This window comes from Delphinus delphis, chromosome 1 (genome assembly GCF_949987515.2).
Source record: "Delphinus delphis chromosome 1, mDelDel1.2, whole genome shotgun sequence".
Lineage (NCBI taxonomy): Eukaryota > Metazoa > Chordata > Mammalia > Artiodactyla > Delphinidae > Delphinus > Delphinus delphis.
The window spans coordinates 149,598,132-149,620,848 of NC_082683.1; the positions used below are offsets into that span (position 1 = coordinate 149,598,132).

Below are 22,717 nucleotides of genomic sequence, written 5' to 3' on the forward strand. Positions count from 1 at the left end.
CTGCCAACCTTCCAGTGAATTAGGGGTGCGGCCCTATTAGTTCATTCTTTTCACCAACTGTTGTTCTGCTGCCTCCTGTTGGCAAGGCCCAGTCTGCAGGGTGTGTTATCTATTTTCTAGCAAAAGCCAAAGCCATTAATTCATGAAAAAATTAACTAAGAACCACACACGTAGAGAAGCCAATTTCATTTAGATTTTTTTTGTTTTTAATTTTTAAAAATGCATTCCATTCTCCTGCTTTTGAATTCAGTCCTTATCAATAAAGTAATTTTTCCTGAGATAGGGTAGGCTAAAAAGCTGAAAAGACACAGTCCTGTCCTGTAGGAACTTAAGAGTCCAGCAGGGGAAGGGTCCGTTTGCTCTCCATCTGTATGGAAGAAGAACGGGCAGACAAAATTATACTGGACCATGTTGGAGAAGGTCTGAATCCTTGAAAACAGGGAATTGGGTCAATCCCAAGGCACGGTGGAAGTGAGAGATACAGCAGACATTTTTTACCCTTTTTAGTCACCCTGCAACTGGATCTCATTCCTAAGTTTAGGGGATGCTCTTCCTCCTGAGCCCACCTCCCATCAGAGGGAAGGCTTGTCCAGTCTCCCTGGCATCTAGGGCATCACCTAGGTCTTTCCAATTAAATAAGCTCGCCTAAAATTCTAAATCCAAAACTGATGTTACAGGAACCATGCAAACCCCACTGGTAACTAAGGCAGCAGTAGCTACATCTGATCTCCTGAAACAGCGATAGCACATCCAGTTTCTAGAATTTAGAATCATCTGTCCCAACTCTTTCATTCTACAAATGCAGTGTGGAGTAAATGAAGACCAACCAAATGAGAACAGGCAAAGGCTATTTTTTCAGAGCTTGTTATAGAAAGGGAGTCAGCCACCATCACATGTTTTGGCAGAGACTCAAAGGCCTGCAGAAGTGGGAAAGCTTTACAGGAGAAAACAAAGAAGCCATCAGGTATGCCTTGCTTGGAGGCTGCTGGTGTGGGGAAGCCATCAGTAGGGTAACTAGAAGCAGAGCATCCTATACGATCGGTTAGGGGTGCATTATTTGGTCTGATTCATGCTAGGTTGGAAGTGGGGACAAAAATTAGGGAAGCTGTCGGTTTTTAATCAATTCCTGACCATTTGGATCCAGTGGTTACAGGAGTTATTGTTCGGCTTCATGAGCTGGTTGCTAGAGACTGTGGTCTGATTTCATACAAGTCTGACTTACAGATAGCAGACTGGCTTCCTGGGCTGTTTACTGCAGATAATGGATTGGTTTCCTGGGCTGGTCGTTACAGACTGTGGATCAGAGTTCTACTTTTATACATGGTCTAGCCATTGTCTATTACTATATGCAATCTCTCATCAGAAACTGAGGCCCAGAGAAGTAGAGTGGTCTAAGATGCTTAATCCAAGGTCTAAGAGCTAAGAGTAATCAGAACTGATAGGTCAACCTGAGATTTAGCATATTTATCTTATCACCTCCAAAGGAACTTGTTCTGCTTGTTGAGGAAACAAGGTTCAGATCCATGGAAAAATGAAGTTCAGTACAGATGTTACAGAGATAAGTTGCACCAGGAAGTTAATAGTTAGTGCTACAGTTTGGCAGGAAGGCTCATCACTTTCCCCTTCAGGCAGAAGCACTGCTATATCCAGAGTCTCTGTTGATCAAGTGCTCTCTACGTACTGGGCATTCCAGCCAGGCAGCAAAGTGAAGTAGTTAAATGCACGGTTCTCCAGGCTGCCTATTCTATCATATTTTACCCTCACCATTATTAGCTGTAAACTTGAACAAGATACTTTACCTTTCTGGTCTTCAGTTTCCTCATCTGTAAAATGGGGATAACAAGGACACCTAGCTCATCATGCTCTTGTGTAAATTAAATGAGCAGGCACTTGCAACACACTTAAAACAGTACCTGATACTTAATATGTGCTTGTACAAGTTAGATATGACAATCTTGTTTAGTCTTCACATCAGTTCAGCGTGGTAAGTAGTATAATCCTACTTTGCAGGTGAAGAAACTAAGGATAGTACTAAGGATAGTTATGTCACTGGTCCAAGATAGTGAGTGTCCGAATCAGGATTTTCACTCATGTCTCTATGAAGCCCAAACTTATTATTCCTTCCCACTGAGCTTCTGAACACTAGATGCCACTGTTGGGAAAGGAGACAGTAGAGTGGGAAAGCATAGAGGGCCGTGGTAGCAGGATGTCTCAACTCAAAGCTTGGTTCTGCCCTTGCACAAATTACCATCTCTGAGCACGTTTTCCCTTGCAAACTGGTAATAATAACCTACCTCACAGGATTGTTTTAAGGATTAAATAAGATAATGTATGTGAAGCTTCCAGAACAGTGCCTGGCACATGAGAAGTACTTAATAAATGACAACGATCATTTTCACTGTTAGAATTGAAAGTGACAATTGAAAACTATTCTTTAGAGTCTGTCCCTTAATGGCCCACCTTCATGAAGCTTTGTCTTAGTCTCCAAACTGGTTTGACTCTCCACTGCTGAATTCCCCATTGTTGGTACTGTGGTAGCTCAAGCAGAGACCAGAAAAATGACTTGGAGGAGGAGAAGGGTCCTGCAGGGGAGACGAATAAACAGGCAAGGAGTGGTTACATGGTAATGTGGAGTTCCAAAAGACCAAGGCTTCCCATGGCCCAGAGTCTCAGAAGAATCAGAAATGCTTCCCAGAAAACAAAGGGAGGAGCTTCATCCTCAGTTCTGTGGGTCAACCTGAGATACGCCCTCAGCATGTCTCATGTTGGTTCTAATTTTAACACTGAGATCAGTGAAGTTGACTTTGCAACTGTGCCTTGAGAGTTAAAGCTGAGTCGTTTGTCAGACTGGTCAGGGAAACCAGAAGACAGGCAACTGGAAAATCTGATAGAAGAAGGGTGATCATAATGGAGAGTATAAAAGCAAAAATGCCCTGTTTCAAAGGAACATAAAAGACCATCTCTTCCATCACCCTGAAAAGTAGATATTATCATCTTGTTTTCCAGATGTTCCTAGGTTAAATTTTACAGCCCAAATCAATCAGGTAACCAGAATTGAATCATGATTTGAATCCAAGATAAAAGATCTGGAGAAAAACACACCTAGGGATTTCCTTGGTGGTGCAGTGGTTAAGACTCTGCCTGCCAATGTAGGGGATACAGGTTCGATCCCTAGTCTGGGAAGATCCCACATGCCATGGAGCAACTAAGCCTGTGAGCCACAACTACTGAGGCTGCGCTCTACAGCCTGCGCTCTAGAGCCCGCGAGCCGCAACTACTGAGCCCGTGTGCCACAACTACTAAAGCCCACGCGCCTAGACCCCGTGCTCAGCAACAAGAGAAGCCACCTCAGTGAGAAATGAGAAGCCCGCGCACCGCAACAAAGAGTAGCCCCCGCTCGCCACAACTAGAGAAAGCCTGCGTGCAGCAACGAAGACCCAACGCTGCCAAAAATAAATAAATAAATTTAAAAAAAAACCCTAAACATTTCAGAATGGTTATCTATGGGTGATAGGATTATGAGTGATTTTCATTTTCTTCTTTATATTTTTTGTATTTTCCAAAATTTCTCTACTGGGTAGTTGTTACTTAATAATGAGAAAAAAAATCAATAAAATTATTTAAACTTCATCAGGGCCGAGGATGAGGGCTGGGAGCAGAAACCAGAAGCAGTGGGAAAGCTCACTATAGGAGCATCAGTCTGCTGTTTCTGAAACTGTGGAAACTAAACTGCTAAGCTGAGGTGCTATTCGGAGTGAGCTGGGGAGGAAGGAGGCAAGCAATCCAGGCCAGAATTGTGGCTCCTTCAAGCCCAGGGAAGCTCAGCATGAAAGGGGCCTGGAACGAGAACACTGACTTAATCGTTGTTTCCAAACTCAAAGACTTAATCCAGGAGCAACCTATACCATGAGGCTGGCCAGAATCCAAAATGGAAGGACCTCAAAAGAGGGCTCATGCACCTCCCTGGGCAGGGCTCGGGAAGTACACTTTGCCCCTGTGCATTCTTAGCCCTTATAATAGAGCTTCCTGCCCATTATAATTTGTGTTGCAATGAAGACCTCTGACACAGAAGTATGAGAGCCTGAAATGAGAAGGAAAACAGTGGTACAGAGGGGAGAGTGCTCAACACCAGCAAGGAGGAAGCAGGGAGGGCTGATGCCCCTCACCCAGTCACAGTCCCTTTATGTGGAGGGCAGAGTCATGGGATCAGAGCCGTGGGTGATTTAGGAGATAGAGCTGGGGATGCATTTGGCAGGGGAGAGAAGGCCCAGGTTCTCACTGGCATCTTCCTTCCCCGGAGAAGCAAGAGGTCCCTAGGTAATATGAGATTCAAGCTCATCCCCACCATTGTTTCTACTCCTGAAGCATTTTCAAACTCCAAGCAGATATCATACGGAGAAAACTTTATTTGTAAAAATACATTCTGGCCCCAGAGGATTCCATAAATGGAAGATACACAAGTCTGGGGTTTGGGAGTTGAGTAGGGGTGGTCAGTAATTGTAAGACAAGCCTGTAATTTCACATCAGAAGTTCTTCTTCCACAACCCACGCTTAGTAGCCATTGGTTCAGTTTTAAGTATCTCTTAAAACACTGGTGGTCAGTAAACATGTCCTTAATTTAATAAAATTCTAGCCACTCCTCTAGAATTTAGAAGGTTTGTTTACTGTACGAAAAACCTGCTCTAGTTGGGCTATAAATATAATCTGTGAATTGTTTTTAAAAGTCTCATCTTCAAATATAAAAATAAATAAGTTAAATAGCAGAAATAAATATATTAACTAATAAATACACTCAACAGTAAAAAAGATCTTATTAAAATCTGATAAAACTCTAGATTAAGAATAGGAACACATGAAGATAATCACAATAAGGAAACAAATAATAAATAAATAATATACACAGTGACCAGCACTAAATTATACAAAAAGAGATGGTGGTTTGGGGTCATGCCTCCTGGGTACTGAGGGCTGGGAGCCTGGGCCCAGAATACTCTCAGAAGCATCACTTTCTTCCTAGTCCATCTCCATCCAGCTCAGGAGAATGTCTAACTCCCCCAAAGCCTTCACCACTGCTGCCTGAGGCTGAAGCTGGAAGATACCAAGTGAAGTGGTGAGCAACTCATAAAGAGACAATGTGGGCTCCAAGGTTAATCCTCTCCTTTCCCTGGTAGGTCTACTGGAGATTGTAAACAGAGCATCTTTTTCAAAATGAAGAGCTCGAGAGACATTATGGAACCTCAAGATCTCACAAGAGGGAGGAAAAATCATTGAGTCCAATCACCCGAGTCTTACATAGAGAAACTGAGGCCCGGCGGGTAGCAGAATTGGAACTACAACTCAAGCCTCTTGAATCACAGAGATCAAAGTAATTAGGCTGTTTTTTAAAGAAAGATGTGTGTGTGTGTGTGTGTATGTGTGTGTGTGTATGGGTTGCCTGCTGTTCATCCTTCAATGGAACAAATATTTATTGTGCTAAGTAAGCATTGGGCTGGCTAGGGACTCAGAAATGAATGACACCGTCACTACCCACAGGGAATTCACAGTTGAGTGAGGGAGACAGGCAGAAGCAGGCAATTAAAATGTAGTGTGGGAAATAGATGATGGGGTCCCCACAGGATGACAGGAGCACTTAACTCTGAGAGAAGTAGCCAGTGCCTTCCTGGAGGTGATGCCTAGGCTGAGTCTTAAAGGATGAGTAGGAATTAGTGAGTGTGGAGCAGACTCCGGCCTTCCTGGCAGATGTGCAAAGGCATTGAGGTGAGAAACAGCATGGCACGGGCATGCATGAAATTGTGAGTGACTATTTTGAGGGTATGTACAAGCGTATGAATGATGGAAAACTATCGCCCCTAGTTTGTGTAGTTGAAAAGTTCAGATGTCTCTGGAGTGACTTGATGGAATCATGGTTATTCCTTCTTGACTCCCAGAGCATCTTGCAGAGACAGCACCTTTCTAGAGCCTGAATGGGTATCCCCTGGGTTAAAGAAGAGGGACAGTCCACATGACCTCAGAGGGCCATTAACCTGAGGGCTGTAACATTTCTTTGAGTATGAACATCTATCACACCCATCTATGATCTCAGTTCTAAAAACACACTCATCCCAACCAAGGCCAAAACTGCATATACCTCTTCGTAGTGGCTCATAAGCTGGCTGTATTTCTCCATTGCTTCCTCCCCACTAGGGCATGTCATATGGGCATGCTGAAAAGAATACCAAAGAATGATAGATTTTATTAAAGATTCTGATTTTCTGCCCTTGCCATTGACACGAAGTAGGTGGAAGTTCTATTCTTTCACCTATAGAAGTCTTTTCAGACCTCCTTATTTAGGATCATTAAACTGATCACCAGCTAGAAGAGGAAGCATATAGAGCTCATTGTTTCTTTTTAGAAACAGGCAGCACTGAAAGAGTTTGTGATCACTGTATGCCATCTGGCCTACACCCCCCAACCCAGTTCTAGTCTAGCTCCCTCCAGAGAGCCCCCATGGGAAAGAGAATTGGATTCCTAGGTCCTATCTTGAGATTGAGTCCGGTTGTCTGCTGATTAGCTGCCTGGACTCAGTATGCACTAGTATGCCACAGGATAACTCACCTACAGAAGAAGCATAATTTCATGGATACTAGGAAATTATCAGTGACATCAAATAGGTAGCACTTTATAGTTCTGTAGACATTTTGCATGAAGCTTGTATTCAAAAGTAAATATAACCGAGTTCTTATTACCTAGTCACATGGCTCAACACAGATTATTAGAACTCTTGGACTCAGTTCTTCCATCCATTAAATGGGGCTAAGAATGAGGCTGATTGCTAAGTCCTTGAAGCTATGTGCTGAGGTGGATCCTTTTACCCAAGACCCTTAGTCACACAGAGACAGAGGTCCTTCTTGATGGTAAGAAAAGAGTTGGCGAGACCGCTGATCTTCTGGAGGATACGGTGGTCAGGGGTCTGTTAGTTTTTGAATACCCTGTCCAGGTAGAGTCTCAGTATATGGCGGAGGAGGCAGCACTGACCTGCAGGCTACAAAGAAGACTGGCGTGTTGGTGGGCGGAGGGTGTCCAGGGACAAGGGTGCTGGAGATTCCCCCGACTCATATTTCCTCCCAGAACTCATACAGACCAAGCATGTACCTTCGTGTCTTGCAAAGGCTGAGTCTTCCTCAAGATTCTGAGGTCAATGATTTCATCTTTGGGTTGCTAAACAGAGGAAGGCAAGATGAAAAAGTACAGGTTAGTAACTGTTGCCAGGATCTTAGACATCCAGACCTCCCATCCCCTCCCTGCCATGGCACAGTGGACAGAGTCCCTCTCCAAAACACTTTTGAATTATGAACTACAGATATTTCCTGGGAACACATCCTCCTGGTAAGGAGTCCCCAGCCTGCCTCTTTTTGTGATCCCACTGCTGGGGGACAGAGAAAAATAAGAAGAAAAGTGGGGAGGCGGTCACAAAGTGAAAGGTGGGGTCCTTCCCTCACATAGCACTCTGTCCTGTATCTCTGAAAATCCACTTCGAATTGCCTGAAGACTTGTGGTGATCACACAGCTTCCCAAATGGAGTGTCTTCAGCCTGGCAGAAGGTGTCCAGAAGACATAAAACACAGCAGAAAGAAGGCAGAGGGGAAGACCAGAGCCTTTCATTCTGGAGACCAGGAGATTCTGGAGCCAGATTCTGGAGACCACAGGAGCTAAGAATTCAAAGGAAAGAGCATGACTTATTGATTTCCCCATCTCATGTCTTAAGAAGCCAGTCCTGTCACCAGGGACATGCCTCCCCCAGTCCCCGATATCCCCTGGTGAAACTTAATAGCTTCATCTGACTTTAGATGGTCTGGCACATTCATCCAACTTACTAAGAAAAAGAGAAGAGAAGGCTTCGGGTGCTTGTTCAGGGTCTGAGTATGAGTTGGTGCTACAGGTCCTGACTCCTTTATTCTCTCCCCATCCCAGCCCCATCGTTATTGCCCAGCAGGAAAGGCCTGGAGCAGCAGGCACTTGCAATGAGTAGATAGAGGATGACATTTCAGGGAAAATGTCAGGACTTGTTTTTGCGAGTTGACGTATATAGTCTTCCCTTCCAGAATGCCAGTGTAGCTCACCCTTCTGGTCCCCTTAGATCCACAGAGGGACTGGGGGAAAACTGAACCTCATAGAAGCTGTTGCCAAGCCACCAAAAACATTTCAGGGAAATTGTCTGGATTTTACGTCCATCCCCAGGGATGGGGAACTTAGCTCTATTTGGCATTTGTCTGAGATCAGATTGGTTATTTGAGGATAGTAGATTTATTTCAGCCCCGAAGACAAATAGAAAGTCAATGATTTCATAACAGTCCTTCTGCCAGGGAAAGGCAAGTTCTGATGGGCAATCAGCCTAATTCCACCTAGCACTTCTCCACCCTCCTGGGGTACCTGGACTCCACAGCGCCCTCTGCAGGAAGGCAGCACTCAGAACAGAAGTAAACTCACAGATGTAGAAAACAAACTTATGGTTACCAGGGTGTAAGGGGAGGAGGGATAAATTGGGAGATTGGGACTGACCTATACTCACTACTATACATAAAATAGATAACGAATAAGGACCTACTGTACAGCACAGGGAACTCTACTCAATACTCCGTAATGGCCTATATGGGAAAAGAATCTAAAAAAGAGTGGATATATGTATATGTATAACTGATTCACTTTGCTGTACACCTAAAACTAAAACAACATTGGAAATCAACTATACTTCAATAAAAGTTTTAAAAAAGAATATATAGAGAGGTGTACATCTTTCCTGTTTGCCTTAGGTTCCAGAATGCCTTGGTACAGTGCTGATAATCGTTACTGCTTACTGATTTTTTTCCTACGTTCCAATCAATAGGCTCGGTATACTTTATATTCATATTCACCTGGGATACTGCCACATGTAGGAAAAAGGAATAAACAAACCAAACCCTCAGAGAGAACTCTGGGTTTGAGAACTAGGTCCAAATGCCTGCTCTGCAAGTCCCCATCGGTGTAGGTTGTCCTAGTTTTCCCAAGACTAGGGGGGGATCCAGGGCATAGCACTTTAACTTTTTTTTTTTTTTTTCCGGGACAGAGGCCTCTCACTGTTGTGGCCTCTCCCGCCGCGGAGCACAGGCTCCGGATGCGCAGGCCCAGCGGCCATGGCTCACGGGCCCAGCCGCTCCGCAGCATGTGGGATCTTCCCGGACCGGGGCACGAACCCACGTCCCCTGCATCGGCAGGCAGACTCTCAACCACTGCGCCACCAGGGAAGCCTCACTTTAACTTTTAAAACTGAAAACGTCACAGGTAAATCTGGATGAGTTAGTCACTCTCCATCTATGTGACCTTGGACAAGTCAACTCACCTCTCTTGAGTTTTGTTTTCTTAGCCCCCAAATGGTTATAATTAAACTTACCCCAGAAATTTGTTTTGACATTTAAATAAAATGATGCATGATTCGTACACCTAGCATCTAGTGAGTGATCAACTCATTTTAAATAGAGAATGATGTTAGTTGCCTTGAACATAGTGGGTATATGGTAACTATATGTTAAATTCAACAATTCGATCAGCATTTATTAAGCACCCACTGTCTTGAATATCATGCTAGGTACTGGAATACAAAGATAAACATGACAATTCCCTATTCTCTAGGATATTTTGCCCTAATGCAAAGGACTCCTTTAGACATGGCCCTGAACACACCTGGCTAGATGACTAGGAGAACTGGGCTCATCCCCAGAACCATGTGAATAGTGTAGAGAGAGGGAGGTCTCTTACCTGAGTTCAGGTAGGGCTGCTACTTGTGATCTCCTAGGAGTCTGTCTCAAGCTAAGAGGTTTCCAATTATGTGTACATATATATATATATATATATATCCCATGAAGGAAGTCAGCTCCCACAGGTGAGGGCTAAAACTCCGCTGGAATTTCTCTGGTGGCACTGGACTTCCTCCCAGCCTGAGGCAGTTTAATTGCAGACTGGATTACCTCAACACCTTCCTTCTCTAAGAAGTACTTCTTTGGAGATTACTGGTTTAGTTATTGGTTAAAGGAAACCTCTTTCTTTCTGGCTTCCTTCCAGAAGGAAGGTAAAATGGTAATCAGAACAGAAAAGATCACTGAATTACAGAACTGGAAGAGAATTCCAGGAGGTGCTTTTTCCCCCTCCTCTAAATCCAGTTCTCCTAACCAGTTTTCTCCGCACACCCAGACACTGTGGACTCACTCCTGCTGTTTCTCCTTTGCCTTTGCTCTTCCCACCATTTCTCTCCAACAATGGCTACCCTGCTTTCCCTCCACTCATCATTGAAGAGTGGACCCCAATTCTTTATTCCTGAACTACTTTGGTCCAAAGCAATTCCTCTCTTCTCTAACTTCCAACAGCAGATTTTTCTTTGGCACATGAGAGTCTAACGTTGCCCTCTGTTTCATGGGTCTTTGCTTTTTCTCCCTAATGTGATACTGGAATATTTTCTTGGACATGGACTAATCCATTAGGCAGGACACACCTCCAGGCAAGATTAAATTAAGGCACCTGAGATTAACCTCCAACAGTGCTTTGGAAACCGTCAAGATGGTAGAGATTGTAACATATTCCTTTGCAACATTTTTCCTATTCAATATCTGACACTCTGAAGTCCTGTATTTAAGTTCAGGGATTCCATAGTTACTAGGATAAGTTTGGCATATTCTTTCATCTTTCTGGATGTCAATTTACATTATCTGTAAAATGAGAGTAATAGAATAGATAATGTATAAGATCTTTTCCAATTCTGACATTCAATGTCACTATGATGCTTTGCTCTTCTACTTTTTGATCAGAACACTCCTTTTTAATGTCTTTTAATGTCTTCCTAAAGTTCCTTGAAAATGAAGACTGTAATTTTTCACTGTAATACTTGATAAATGCTGAAAACGTGTGAATATCTAATCTAAATATCTCTTGCGCTTATGCCTGTTTTTCCATCCTTGTTAGTAAGTAAACAATTTCTCATCCATAACTGTGATTAAAGTAAAATTGAGAAACATGCTCTGACAAGACTTTCAGGGAATATAAGCTGTACCCGTGTCAGTCCATTCCTTCTCATTAACCAATAAGAATCCAATTGTTTTGTTCTAAGTTATCTGTAATGATTAAGTAAGTTTAGCTCATGTGCAATCCCAAGTTCCTTTAATAATGAAGACTCTGCTTTTCCTATATCAGAATACTTTATTCTTTTTTAAATCTGCTGAATAGATCCCATCCCACACTCTGCACAGACACCAATTCAACTTACCTGCTATAAAAAGCTTCCTCTGTCTCACCCTAACCTCTCTCTCTCTCTCTATGCCACCACTTACCGAGGCAAAATTTATCCCTCCCTCCCACCTTTGGAGCTGCCTTTATTTTGTGCCTCTTGTGTAATTATCACAGTGAATTGCAATTTTTTGAGTTACATATCTGTATCTCCCCCTGGCCTGAGAGCTTCTTGTTCAACTTCATGGTCCCAACACTCACTGGTTCCTGTAGGTGCTCAGCAAACACTTGATGACTATTGAATGAACATGTTGATTTCAAATTGTTCCTTCTTTATATTGTATCCTAAAACCACAGGATCTCAGGCTTAGCTGTACCTGAAAATGGAGACATACAAACCAATCAGTAATTACCAAATGGCCTAAAATTAGAGCAAGAGAGGAGAATGGGGACACAAGAGTGAAAGATAAGCTGGTTGGAGGTCAGAAGTAAGATTGGTCATGTTAGGGAGTTAGGACTTTATCCAAAAGCAAGGCGTTATGAAAGCTTTTAGCAAGAAGCAATGAGATAAGAGAGGCACACTTGAAAATGGACTTGAGGCAGGTAAGACTGGAGACGGGGAATCCAGCCATTGAAGTAGTCCCAGGAAGAGATTTAACCTTGGCTTGAACTAGTAGCAGCAGAGAGAGAGAGAGAGAGAGAGAGAGAGAGAGAGAGACGTGTGTGGACTTGAGAGAATCTAAATACATTTTTTAAATGTTTGGAGACTGATTAAATGTGTAGGTTAGGGAGAGGAGGAATCAAGCATAGTAAAAATATTGCTACGTTGAACCACATGCAATTTCCATCTGTGTAGGTCAAGATTGGTCTGATATTACAAACGAACTTATCTATGAAACAAACAGACTCACAGACATAGACAACATACTTGATTGTCAAGAGAAAAGGGCGGGGTGGGAGAAGAATGGGATTGGAAGTTTGGGACTAGCAGATGCAAACTATTATATATAGGATTGATAAATAACAAGGTCCTACTGTATAGCACAGGGAACTACAGTCAACATCAATAAACCATAATGGAAAAGAATAGGAAAAAGTATATATATAACTGAATCACTTTGCTGCATACCAGAAACTAACACAACATTGTAAATCAACTGTAATTCAATAAAATAAAAATTAAAAATTAAGACTGGTCTGATATTGGCCTTGTCTTATAATTCAACCTAATAAATATTATAATGATAATGTAGAGCGTATCCTAAGCCTAGTACCTGGACTTAGATATTAAATGCTCTATATATTATAATCATAATATATATAACATATGTTATATATATACTAATACATATATATTATACTTATTGTCATGTAATTCTCATAAAATTCCACTAAGAATATAAGCTTTTTGAGGGCAAGAATTTTGTCTGTCTTATCTACCCCTATATTACACATGCCTGGAACGGAGCCCAGTTCATAGTAAGCTTTTAATAAGTATGTGTTGGATAAATTATTACCTCTTTGAGGCAGGTCTTATAACCCAGTTTTCTGATGAAGAAACTTAAGCTTAGAGGTTGAATGGTTTTCCCAAGTTCCCCCAGCCAGTAAATGACAGATCTTCCTCAAAAAACAGTATCTCTTTCTACTGTTATTACTGATGTGTGAGTACTAAGGCCCAGGGAAGCAACATGGAGATCAAGGAGACAGTTGGTGGCAGGATGGAGACATCAACCTAGGTCTCCTAATTTGGAATTTATTACTCTTTGTGTTAAATTGTGTGTCCTCAGAGGCAAGGAGGCCCAGGAAAAGTAAGGGGAATATGCCAAGGGATAGGATTCCCAGTTCTACTTCTGGCCCTATGTACAAGGGAGAGACCTGACAAGATGTTCAGTTAAAAGAACAGGTCACCCATCTCATCTGTCTGAGAACCTTCCAGACACTGAATCCACAATAATAGAAACAATCTTTCTCATTCTATCATGTCCCATCATCCCTCCCAGGATTCCTGAATCACTGGGATAATTCCATCCTATCGTAGGCAATACCAGCTGCTTGAGGACCTGTCTCACAGGCGATAAACAGGATGGGTGTTTTTACCCAGTTTATGAAACAAGCAAGGAACTGATGCAACCCGTCCTCAAGTCCTAAAATCAGAAGGTTTTCAAACTTCCCAATACAATGAAATTCACTTTTTCTTGGAGCATTAATATTAATCATATCATTCTAAGAACATGTTGGCTCAGTATTGCAAATAATTGCTGGAAATAATTGCAAATTATTGCCACACCTTCTGTAACATGACCCCCTTAAGTTGTCACATGAGAAGAAAAGTGAAATAGAGTTTTGTTGTGAATCTCTTCCCTTTGCAAGCTGGCCCCTGCCTGCTGGTACAATCCCAGATCCTTTAGAGAAGACAGTGGCCTGCAGTGCATACGTTTCATAATTTAATTTGTGCGGGGCCCAGGGGCACCCCTGCCACAATATCACTCCTCTAGTATTAGAGCTAGAAGTGACTTCAAGGACATCTAGTCCAATTCCCTCATTCCACAAATGGGGAAACTATGGTTCAGATAGGTTAAGTAACTTGCCCAAGGTCACTCAGCTGGTAAAAGACTCAGAAGTTGAAATCAATCAAGTAATCTTTCCAATAAATGACACTTTTAACCCATTATGAACTATTCTTCTAGAGTAAGTAGCATCCCTTGAAAATGAGACCAAGAGAGAAGCTTTTCCCATCATAATTCTGGCAGAAGAAATGACTCTTCTATGGAAAGAACATAGAGGGGGTTGACTGGACACCAAATGGGACTGAGAGCCAGGACACCCAGTTCTAATATTTAAATATATGCATAGTTATGCAAATCTTTAAGCTCGAAAGTAGATTTTTATTACTCCTTATGTCTGATAGAATAGATTTTAAGTCGTTCTTTCCATAAACATTTACTAACTAAATGCCTGCTATCTGCAAGACACTGCTGAAGGCTGTGAGGATTAGTGATGCCTCAGGGGATCTCTGGTCCCTGGCTGCTTATAGCCTCGATGAGGGGATAAGCACGTGCTTGCAGAACCACAAAGTCAACACTTCTGCATGAGCAGAAGGTACGTGCTGGGGAGCACAGAGGAGAGAGGCTCACACTGACGAGGGTTTGAACTGAACCTTTAAACGGACAAAGACTCTGGAGAGAGGTAGGGAAGAGGAGTGAAGTCCGGCAAAGGGCGTTCAGGACAGGGATGAGGGGGCAGCAAAGCTCACAAGGTATTTGAGGACAGGCAAATGAACTAGCAGTGGCAGATCAGGTTGGAAATATGGCCGCATCAACAAGGAACAAGAATATCATGCCAAGGAATGTGAATTTAGACTAGAAACCTAAGTTCTACCTCTGGATTCAGCTTCGTCCTACTGTGTGTTCTTGGGGAAATCACTTCCCTTCTCTGGGCCTCAGTTTCCTCATCTGTGAATTGCGGGGAAATAAATTAAATGACTTCTTAAGTCTCCTTCAGCTGGACCCTTTGATTCTGTAATTCTTTGTTTTTGCCCTGAGGCAATAGGGAGCCATGAAGGGTCTTATAGTGGGGGAGAGACACAGTAATAGCTGTGCACTAACCAGGAGATTTTCAAGGGCGGCGCAGTGCATAGCACATTGTCAGTGCTCAAATGGAATGGTTGGGGATGATGCGGCTCTGGTAGAGAAATGAGGGTACATTTCATGAGCACATCAATCTAACTTTAAGAAGTAGGGTTTCAAAACTAGGGGTCAGCATGTAATCAGTGCCTGTGTAGTTGAAAAGATAAGCTGGGCAGAGGAGAGAGAAAACGAATTCTTTCTTATGAAATAAAATTGGCTTCTTAACCAAGCCATTTTGGGGCAGGAAACAATTTTCTAGAAACCAAGAAAAAAAACCCAGCCACTCCTCTTCTCCCACAGCAAGTCCTGAGTTGGCAGTTTAGGGTTTTCCCTGTCTATGATGACATCATATTTGCTGGCATCTGGGCTTCCTGGCCAGATGCATCACTTTGCAGGGAAACACGTAGCCATTAGGGTTCTGCTGGAGGAAGACCTCAGCTCCCATTCTCGGGCCTGCAATATTAGAAGCTTCGCCCCACCTGAGGCCCCTGCTACCCCCTTGCAGGGTGGGGATGGGCGGCGCAGCCGATTCCCTCAGAAGCAGTGCATTTTCAGTTCCGTCTCCTCAAAGCTGACAGAATGAGTGACATCATTTCCCTTTCCTGCTTTTTCCATCTTGTCTGTTTAATCAGCCCGACTTGCTGCCATCCTCTCTCCTGGTATTTCCTCTGACGTACCTGGGTCCCCCAGAGTTAGCTAACCCCTCCCATCCCCTGTCTACAAAGTGGGAGCCACTGGGAAAACCCTCTCCTGGACATAGAGTCTGGGAACAAAACTCCAGACATGAACTTGAATTAAGTTTTCTCACCTAGGAGAATAAGGATGTACTCAATTCTTTTCCTTTTAATTGCACGAACGAGCGTGGAGTCTTCCGTGTGCAGGCGCCGAGCTGGATGACCCAAGAATGCCAGAAGGAACAGGCTTGGTCTCTTGGGACCTCTCAGGGTACCTCAGAGCATGGTGAGGGGAACAGATGTTCTAATGTAGGAGTTCCCAATCTGGCAGAAGGCAGATGGGAAAAAGCCACATCTTAGCTTTGCAATAACCTCTAATCAAAATTTAACTTTTTTTTTAAATTAAAAGGATAGGAAACAAATACAGACCACAATAGTATTAATGGTGCCTGTGACTTTGTCACTGATACAAATCACAGATATTTTGTATCCCATTATGGTCGTTTCAGATATCTCAACATATTTACAATCTTCACAACTTAGAAATGTCAGTAATTTGCAGGCCCACTGTTGGATCTTAATTAGTGCATTAATAAAGAAGCAATTTATTATATAATACCCATGGTCATTTCCATATTTTGATAGCTGTATTTTAATAAAATTAGTTTCTTTTGCAATCCTATATATTTTATTTTATGCATTTAGAAACATTATCCTGAGGAGGGTCCATAGGCTTTGCTGGTGTGCCATGGCACATGAAAGGTTAATAGCCCTTGCTCTCATGGCAGACGCAAAGGCCCAGGGGTATTGCAACCATATCTTCCCAATTGTGACATGCAGTCTGAGAAGAATGAGGCTGTTTATAGGGATGATGGGAGTGTTTGTTACCAGGACTTCCCTGGAACAATTCTGCGTCTGTGTTCATCATAGGCATTGGGGGAAGGGAGTGCTGAGATGACTTCTGAGGGATAAGGAGTATCTCTGGGAAGGTTTCTTGGAGAAAGTTCAGTTTGAGCAACACTTTGAAGAACTAATAATTTATGAGCTTTGGGGATGGAGAGACTGTGTCAGGAGCAGAAGGACCCTTGCTCCTTAAAGTAAGAAAAGCTGCAACAAAACTCCTGAGACCAGAGAGCCAGTTGGTACCTGGAGGATGGTGCTCCTGTGGGTGTTGGGTAGGGAAGGGAGGTAGGTAATTAAAAGAAAGGTTGAAAAGAGTCAAAATGCAATGAACTGTGAGCATCAATCTGAGGACGTTCCACTCTGAAACTTTTCATTTCTGAAGAATCAGTGAGTGTTTTCCTTTGATAAGCTGCTCAGGATCTAGATACCATCACATGCATCCCAGGAACTCAACAGAATTGCTTATTGATGTGTTTCCCTAACTAAATTCAAGGCACTTTTTCATGTGCTGGTTCCCTGAAGAGAGACTGAGCTCTCTGACTGCCAACAACTCTCATACAAGACACAACTTCTAGCCACCCAGGCATAATCCCACCACCCCAGGTGTGACCACAGAGGGATGTCGTCTGCACCCTGCCTCAGGGGTTCCTCATGTAGAGTACACCTGCTCTCCTTGGACTAGGTGTGAGGGATGTTTTAGAGGTGTCGAGTAGGTGAGGAAGAGGAGGAGAAGTTGGTACTTCTTGAGTTCTTTCTCCCCACCCACAGGGCCGCAGGACCACATGGCTCCCAAGAGAGCTTGGGTCCAGGTTAGCACGATAGCCAAAGGGCTGGTGGCGCAGGAGTGGAATGGGAGGCACTAATGCTTCAGGCTTCAGGACATAGAGTTAAGGACCGTAAAACAACAATTGGGCAAAATCGAAACCCAAGCCATGGAGGCCAGACAGAGGGGAAAACTGAATCTTTGCTATGGGCTAGAGACGGGGACATTAGCAAGGAATGTCCTGGAGGATAAGAGGAAGCCAGAGAGATTCCTAAAGCCAAACGGCAAAGCCGTAGGCTTCCTCCAAGAGGCCAAGAGTGAGCTGCCTAGAGGACAGCTGGGGTTGCCTTTGTGGCATGCATGCATTCATTCAAAGAATATTTATTTACTGAGTGCAGCCATTCACAAAGTAGCTGTCCTGAGGAGCTCAGTCTGGAGAGAGGAGATGGAAGCAAGATGTCTCGGACTTGTCAAAAACTGGAAAATCACTCTGGGTCCCAGGAACACAAATGAGGATGGGGGTGGAGGTGAATAGGAAGAAGCAGGAGGAAGACTGTTTCTGCCCTGGCGGTGGGACTATGGTTCTCAGGAAGTTAAGTCTAGGCTGGGGTAGAGCTAGGAGAGCAGCAGAATGTGGCCACAGGCTCTTCTGTTGTTCGCTTATGGTACTTACCGCGTGCCAGGCACTAAGTACTTCGTGAAATATTAACTCACTTGATCTTCAGGCAACCCTTAAGGTAGGGATGATTTTTCCCTTCATTTTCCAAAATAAGGAAACTGAGGCATAGAGTCTTCTTAGAGCATCTAGAAAGTGACCAGAGAGAGACATCCAGACCAAAGGCGTGCTAAGTCAAACTTATCTCCTGGTATGAAAGCTGGATTTTGAACCCTCGCCCAGTCCTGGTGCCTGGATCAAGTCTGTGCCTGCACAGAAAATGTCTCTTTCACAACATTCAGTCTCCACTGACGGTGGTTCCATGGTAGAGGCCTGAGACTGGGCTAATTGAATATCTTTCCGTAAGAGAACTGCAAGTATACACTATCTCTAGAACTCATAATGACTTTTTAAGAATATATCCTCCCCGAAACTCCTTGAGCAAACATGATTTGCTGACCCCTGAGTCTATCTCCAGGAAGGATCAGTTGGCTTCTGCCACTGAGCAGAGGCATTTGTTCACAGCTGCAGGGGACGTCAAGTGATTTGGATGCAACAGGGATTGTGCTAGGCGTGAACAAAGCAAGGTTCAGATAGAGTCAAGGGAAGAGTTTCACACTGGCCTGAGTCTGTGACAGCGGGAGGGCACGGGCAGAAGAGCCTTCAGGGGGTGGGCTGAGTAGCAGGAGAATCAGGAAGGCTGCCTGGAGCCTGGCCGCACAGAAACTGCAAGCACCCCTGTGCGGGGGCTCAGCTGAGAGCCTCCTGGAGGTGCAGACCCGGAAGGCAGCACAGTTTGCCTTGTCTCACTTGCTAGTTTAAAAAAACATGTAAGAGGAAGGCTTTCCCAAAACAACAGTGTTTTATGGGAAATAAGCTTAGAAAAGTTGAAAATCACTAAATAGTAACAACCATCATTTTAATGAGCACCTACTCTACACCTACTACACAGCTACTATAAATGGTACCTTGAATCCTTATAACAATCCATGAGGCAGCTATCTCCTTAATTTGTGCCCATGTGGAAAGGGAGGCTCAGGTTCAGTATATTGCCCAAGATCACACAATAAGTGGCAGGACCAGGATTTCACACAAACCTATCTTATCCATTTGGCCAAACTTCTGGGCAAGTCCATGGTTCTAAAAGACAGGCTGCCCTGAGCCTGTGTGGCTGTCAGTGATCTGCTCTGGAAGATGGAAGGGGGATAGAATGTCCTCCAGGAGGAGCCCAGACTCGTCTGGGCCAGGAATATCCTGTGACACATTCAGAAGTCAGCCTCTGCTTCTTTGCTCTGTGTTGGTCAATAAATTTTTGTGTAACTTCACAGACTTGTTGCTGGCAAGTCCAGGCCCCTTTTTATGCACCTGGGTTTAAAGATCTGTGTTGCTGGCATGCAGTGTAGCAACCTGGGCTCTGGGTTAGAGAGCTTGGCCCAAACAAAGCAAGGAGGGAGCACTGGAGCCAGGAAGATCAGACCAGGGTTCACTTTCTGGACCTGCCGTCCCTCAGCTATGTGACCTCAGGCAAGTCCTCCCACTTCCCTGATCCTCCGATGCCTCTGCTGGTCACATGGGGATGAGACCTACGACCTCCTCAGCTCCTCTGAGACTTAAGTGAGGTCATATACATAAAGTACACGCATGGTCCTGCCACAAGCTATGGATTCCCTCCCCTTGCACCTGAGCGGTGGAAGATGAGCCCTAGATTTCTCAAGGGCTCCTCCTAGGAGCTAATCAAGGATCAGAAGGTATGGTTTGGGAGTGAATCTTATACTTGGTTCCTTAGCAGGTATTTATGAAGCACCAGCTCTGTGAAAACAAGAACAAAAAATATCAAGAACAAAAAACACAACTCTGTGCCAGGCCCTCTGTGGACTACACAAGAGCCAGGACACATTCTTCAAGTCCGGAAGGAGAGCAAGGACAGGTAGACGAGTGAAGTGGTGAAAGTAAAGTAAGCAGGCAGGAGATATGGGGGTGGGGCTTCTTCCCCGTCAGTAGTGCTTCTTCCCCCTCCCTCTCCTGCCCTATATCCTCCTCCTCTACTTTACAAGCATTGATACAACATATTTATTTCCTTCAGGTACAGCTCCTTATGCCAGTAAAGCTCCTCTTCTCTTGTCCACCATGCATTCAAGGTGGGGTAGAACACCTGCGTTGGGTATTGTTGAAGCATTTACGTGCTTAGATTTTGGTTTGCTTACACAGACCCACCAGGGCATTACAGCCACCTAAGGGTAACGGTCTCCTTGTTTAATTAAACAAATCCCAGTTCCACAACTAACTGCGTGACCCTCAGTGTGCTGCTGAACCTCGCTAAGCTTCAGACCTCATCATCTGTGTAATTGTGTTGTTAATAATCTTTCCCGTAGAGGATTATCGTGAGGAGGAAAGGAGAAAACGAAAGAAGTTTGCACCTCGGTGCCTGGCGCATAATAAGTGCTCAACACCTCTACACTGTTGTTGACATTAAAGTTCATCCTGGAACCGGGTTGCCGGGATTGGAAGCCTGGCTCTGCTGCTTATGAGCTGTGTGACTTCAGGTGTTAACTTCTGTGCCCAGGTTCTTCCTTAAGGTTTAATGATCTGTATTGCTAACATTCAAACAGGGGGCCTTTTTCATTTTATTTCATTCTCACTTTTATAGGACTGTCATGAAAATTAAATGAAATATATATTCATAATATATTACCTTATGTATATTTCTTAGACGACTGTCTGGCATGTGGAAAGCACTGTATGAATGTTTGCTGTTATTATCGTTTTAATGCATCCAGATCACGTATTCATGAAATGTGAATTTAACACTTACTAAGTGCCAGGCAGTGAAGAAACTGAACTATCCTCATGGAGGTTACATTTGAGTGGAGAAACAGATAATAATAAAATAGGATACTGGGGAAGCAGGAAAGGGGTACAAGATGGGCTGAAGGTGGAAATGGGGATCTTTTTTTAATATAAATTTATTTATTTTATTTATTTATTTTTGGCTGAGTTGGGTCTTCATTGCTGCACACGGGCTTTCTCTAGTTGCGGTGAGCGTGGGCTACTCTTCTTTGGTGCACGGCCTTCTCATTGCCGTGGCTTCTCTTGTTGTGGAGCACCGGCTCTAGGTGCACGGGCTTCAGTAGCTGTGGCACACAGGCTCAGTAGCTGTGGCTCATGGGCTCTAGAGCACAGGCTCCATAGTTGTGGCGCACGGGCTTAGTTTCTCCGTGGCATGTGAGATCTTCCCGGACCAGGGATTGAGCCCGCGTCCCCTTCATCGGCAGGCAGATTCTCAACCACTGCGCCACCAGGGAAGCCCCGGAAATCGGGTCTTAATGCTTAAATAGTATACCTTTTGAGTAAAGGCCTGAAGGAGATGGAGGTGTAAGCCGCGTAGGTGTCTGTGGGAAGCACACCTTGGGGAGTCACAGATGATGAGAAATGCTCTAATGAAACTGGTCCTACCATCATCCAGCCGGCTCAGGATGGACATCCAGCCAAGTCTCCTTGGGAAGGTTGAGTCCTCTGCAAACAACTCTGCTTCTTCTTAATAGTCTATTAATCCCATTCGTGCATAACATTGGAGTGTTTTTTTACTCCTACCTTAGCTTACGTGTGTATACACACAAACCCCAAAGGCCCTAAGGTGAGGACATGCCTGGTATGTTTGAGAAACACGAAGTGGGCCAGTGTGGTAGGGCGGTACTGAGCCTGGACAAGAAGTAGGGGACACAGTAAGAGGAAAGGGAGTTGGGAAGGCGGTATGTGCAGATATGAGGGCTTCTTAGGCCATCGTAATGCTCTGGCTTTTAAATGATAGCACAGGGGTCAGTACCCACACTACAGACAACTAAGGGTCAAAGAAATGTAGTGACCTGCCCCGGGCAAGTCATGGCAGACTTGGAACAAGACTGTGATTCCTGACTTGGCACTCTTTACACTACACGTGCAGCCTCCCACCCTGCTGGCGCTAGAAGGGACTTCGCCTCACTTGTAACTCACAGCAACACCTGCAGACTGGTGCTATTATCTCCATTTTACAGAAGAGGACATTGAGACTTAGAGACACTAAGTAATTCGCTCAAAGTCACATAGGATTGGAACCAGGTCTGTCTGACTTCAGAGGTCCTGCTCTGTCCACTAAAGCACGTTCTGTGAAATCTCTTTCCCAGGTAGGAATAAAGAAAAGTTGCTTCAGCCAGCCCGTTACAGTATAGATAGTGACCCAGGATGGTACATGTAAAACACTTATTTCAGCATCTGGCACGTGCAGGTGCTCAGTAAGTACCAGTTGTTATTGTCATTAACCATCGGAGGACTGTCCACCTGGAAATTAGCGCCCATTTTGGCCAGAACCCCTCTACCGAGAATCCCCCCTGCCTTGGGCTGCACTCATTCAGCTTTGTCACCATGACAACCATCCCTTTGTCAGAAACACCCTCTCTCCAACCCCACATACATAGCCATGCGGGATGAACTTAGGGTCAGAAAAGACATCCAGGTTGGAGGCAGCTAGAAAGGAATGAGAGAGAGAAAGAGATGTAAGCAGCTTTGGGCAGGAAAAAGCTCTTTGCAGGAAAGAGCTGTCATCTTTGTCTTGTCACCGACCTTAACCCAGGCACCCGAATGCTCTACTCATCTCCTCCCTAGCACACCTTTCAAATCTTTTGATCACCCAGTACTTTGCCTAACTTGTTGATCCTTTCCGTAGATCAAAGAAATAGAAATGAAGAATAGGTAATCAACAGATGACCAGATCTCTTCCCCAGCTTCCCCTCCAGTAATCTTGTGAACAAACTTTGTGAACAAGATAACATGTAAAGAAAAATCAGGAGGAGTCGACGAACCTGCACACAGTGGGGGATGGCGGTGACTCTGA

General features: G+C 44.1%; 1 protein-coding gene across 1 annotated transcript; it reads right to left on the minus strand.

Annotated features, from left to right (window-relative positions):
* Positions 1 to 5,013: 5,013 nt before the first annotated feature.
* Positions 5,014 to 7,641, minus strand: IL20 (interleukin 20). Its single transcript, XM_060018292.1, is given in 5 exon segments — positions 5,014 to 5,088; positions 6,128 to 6,202; positions 6,869 to 7,021; positions 7,132 to 7,197; positions 7,486 to 7,641. Coding segments are annotated over 5 exon segments (525 nt in total).
* Positions 7,642 to 22,717: the final 15,076 nt, after the last annotated feature.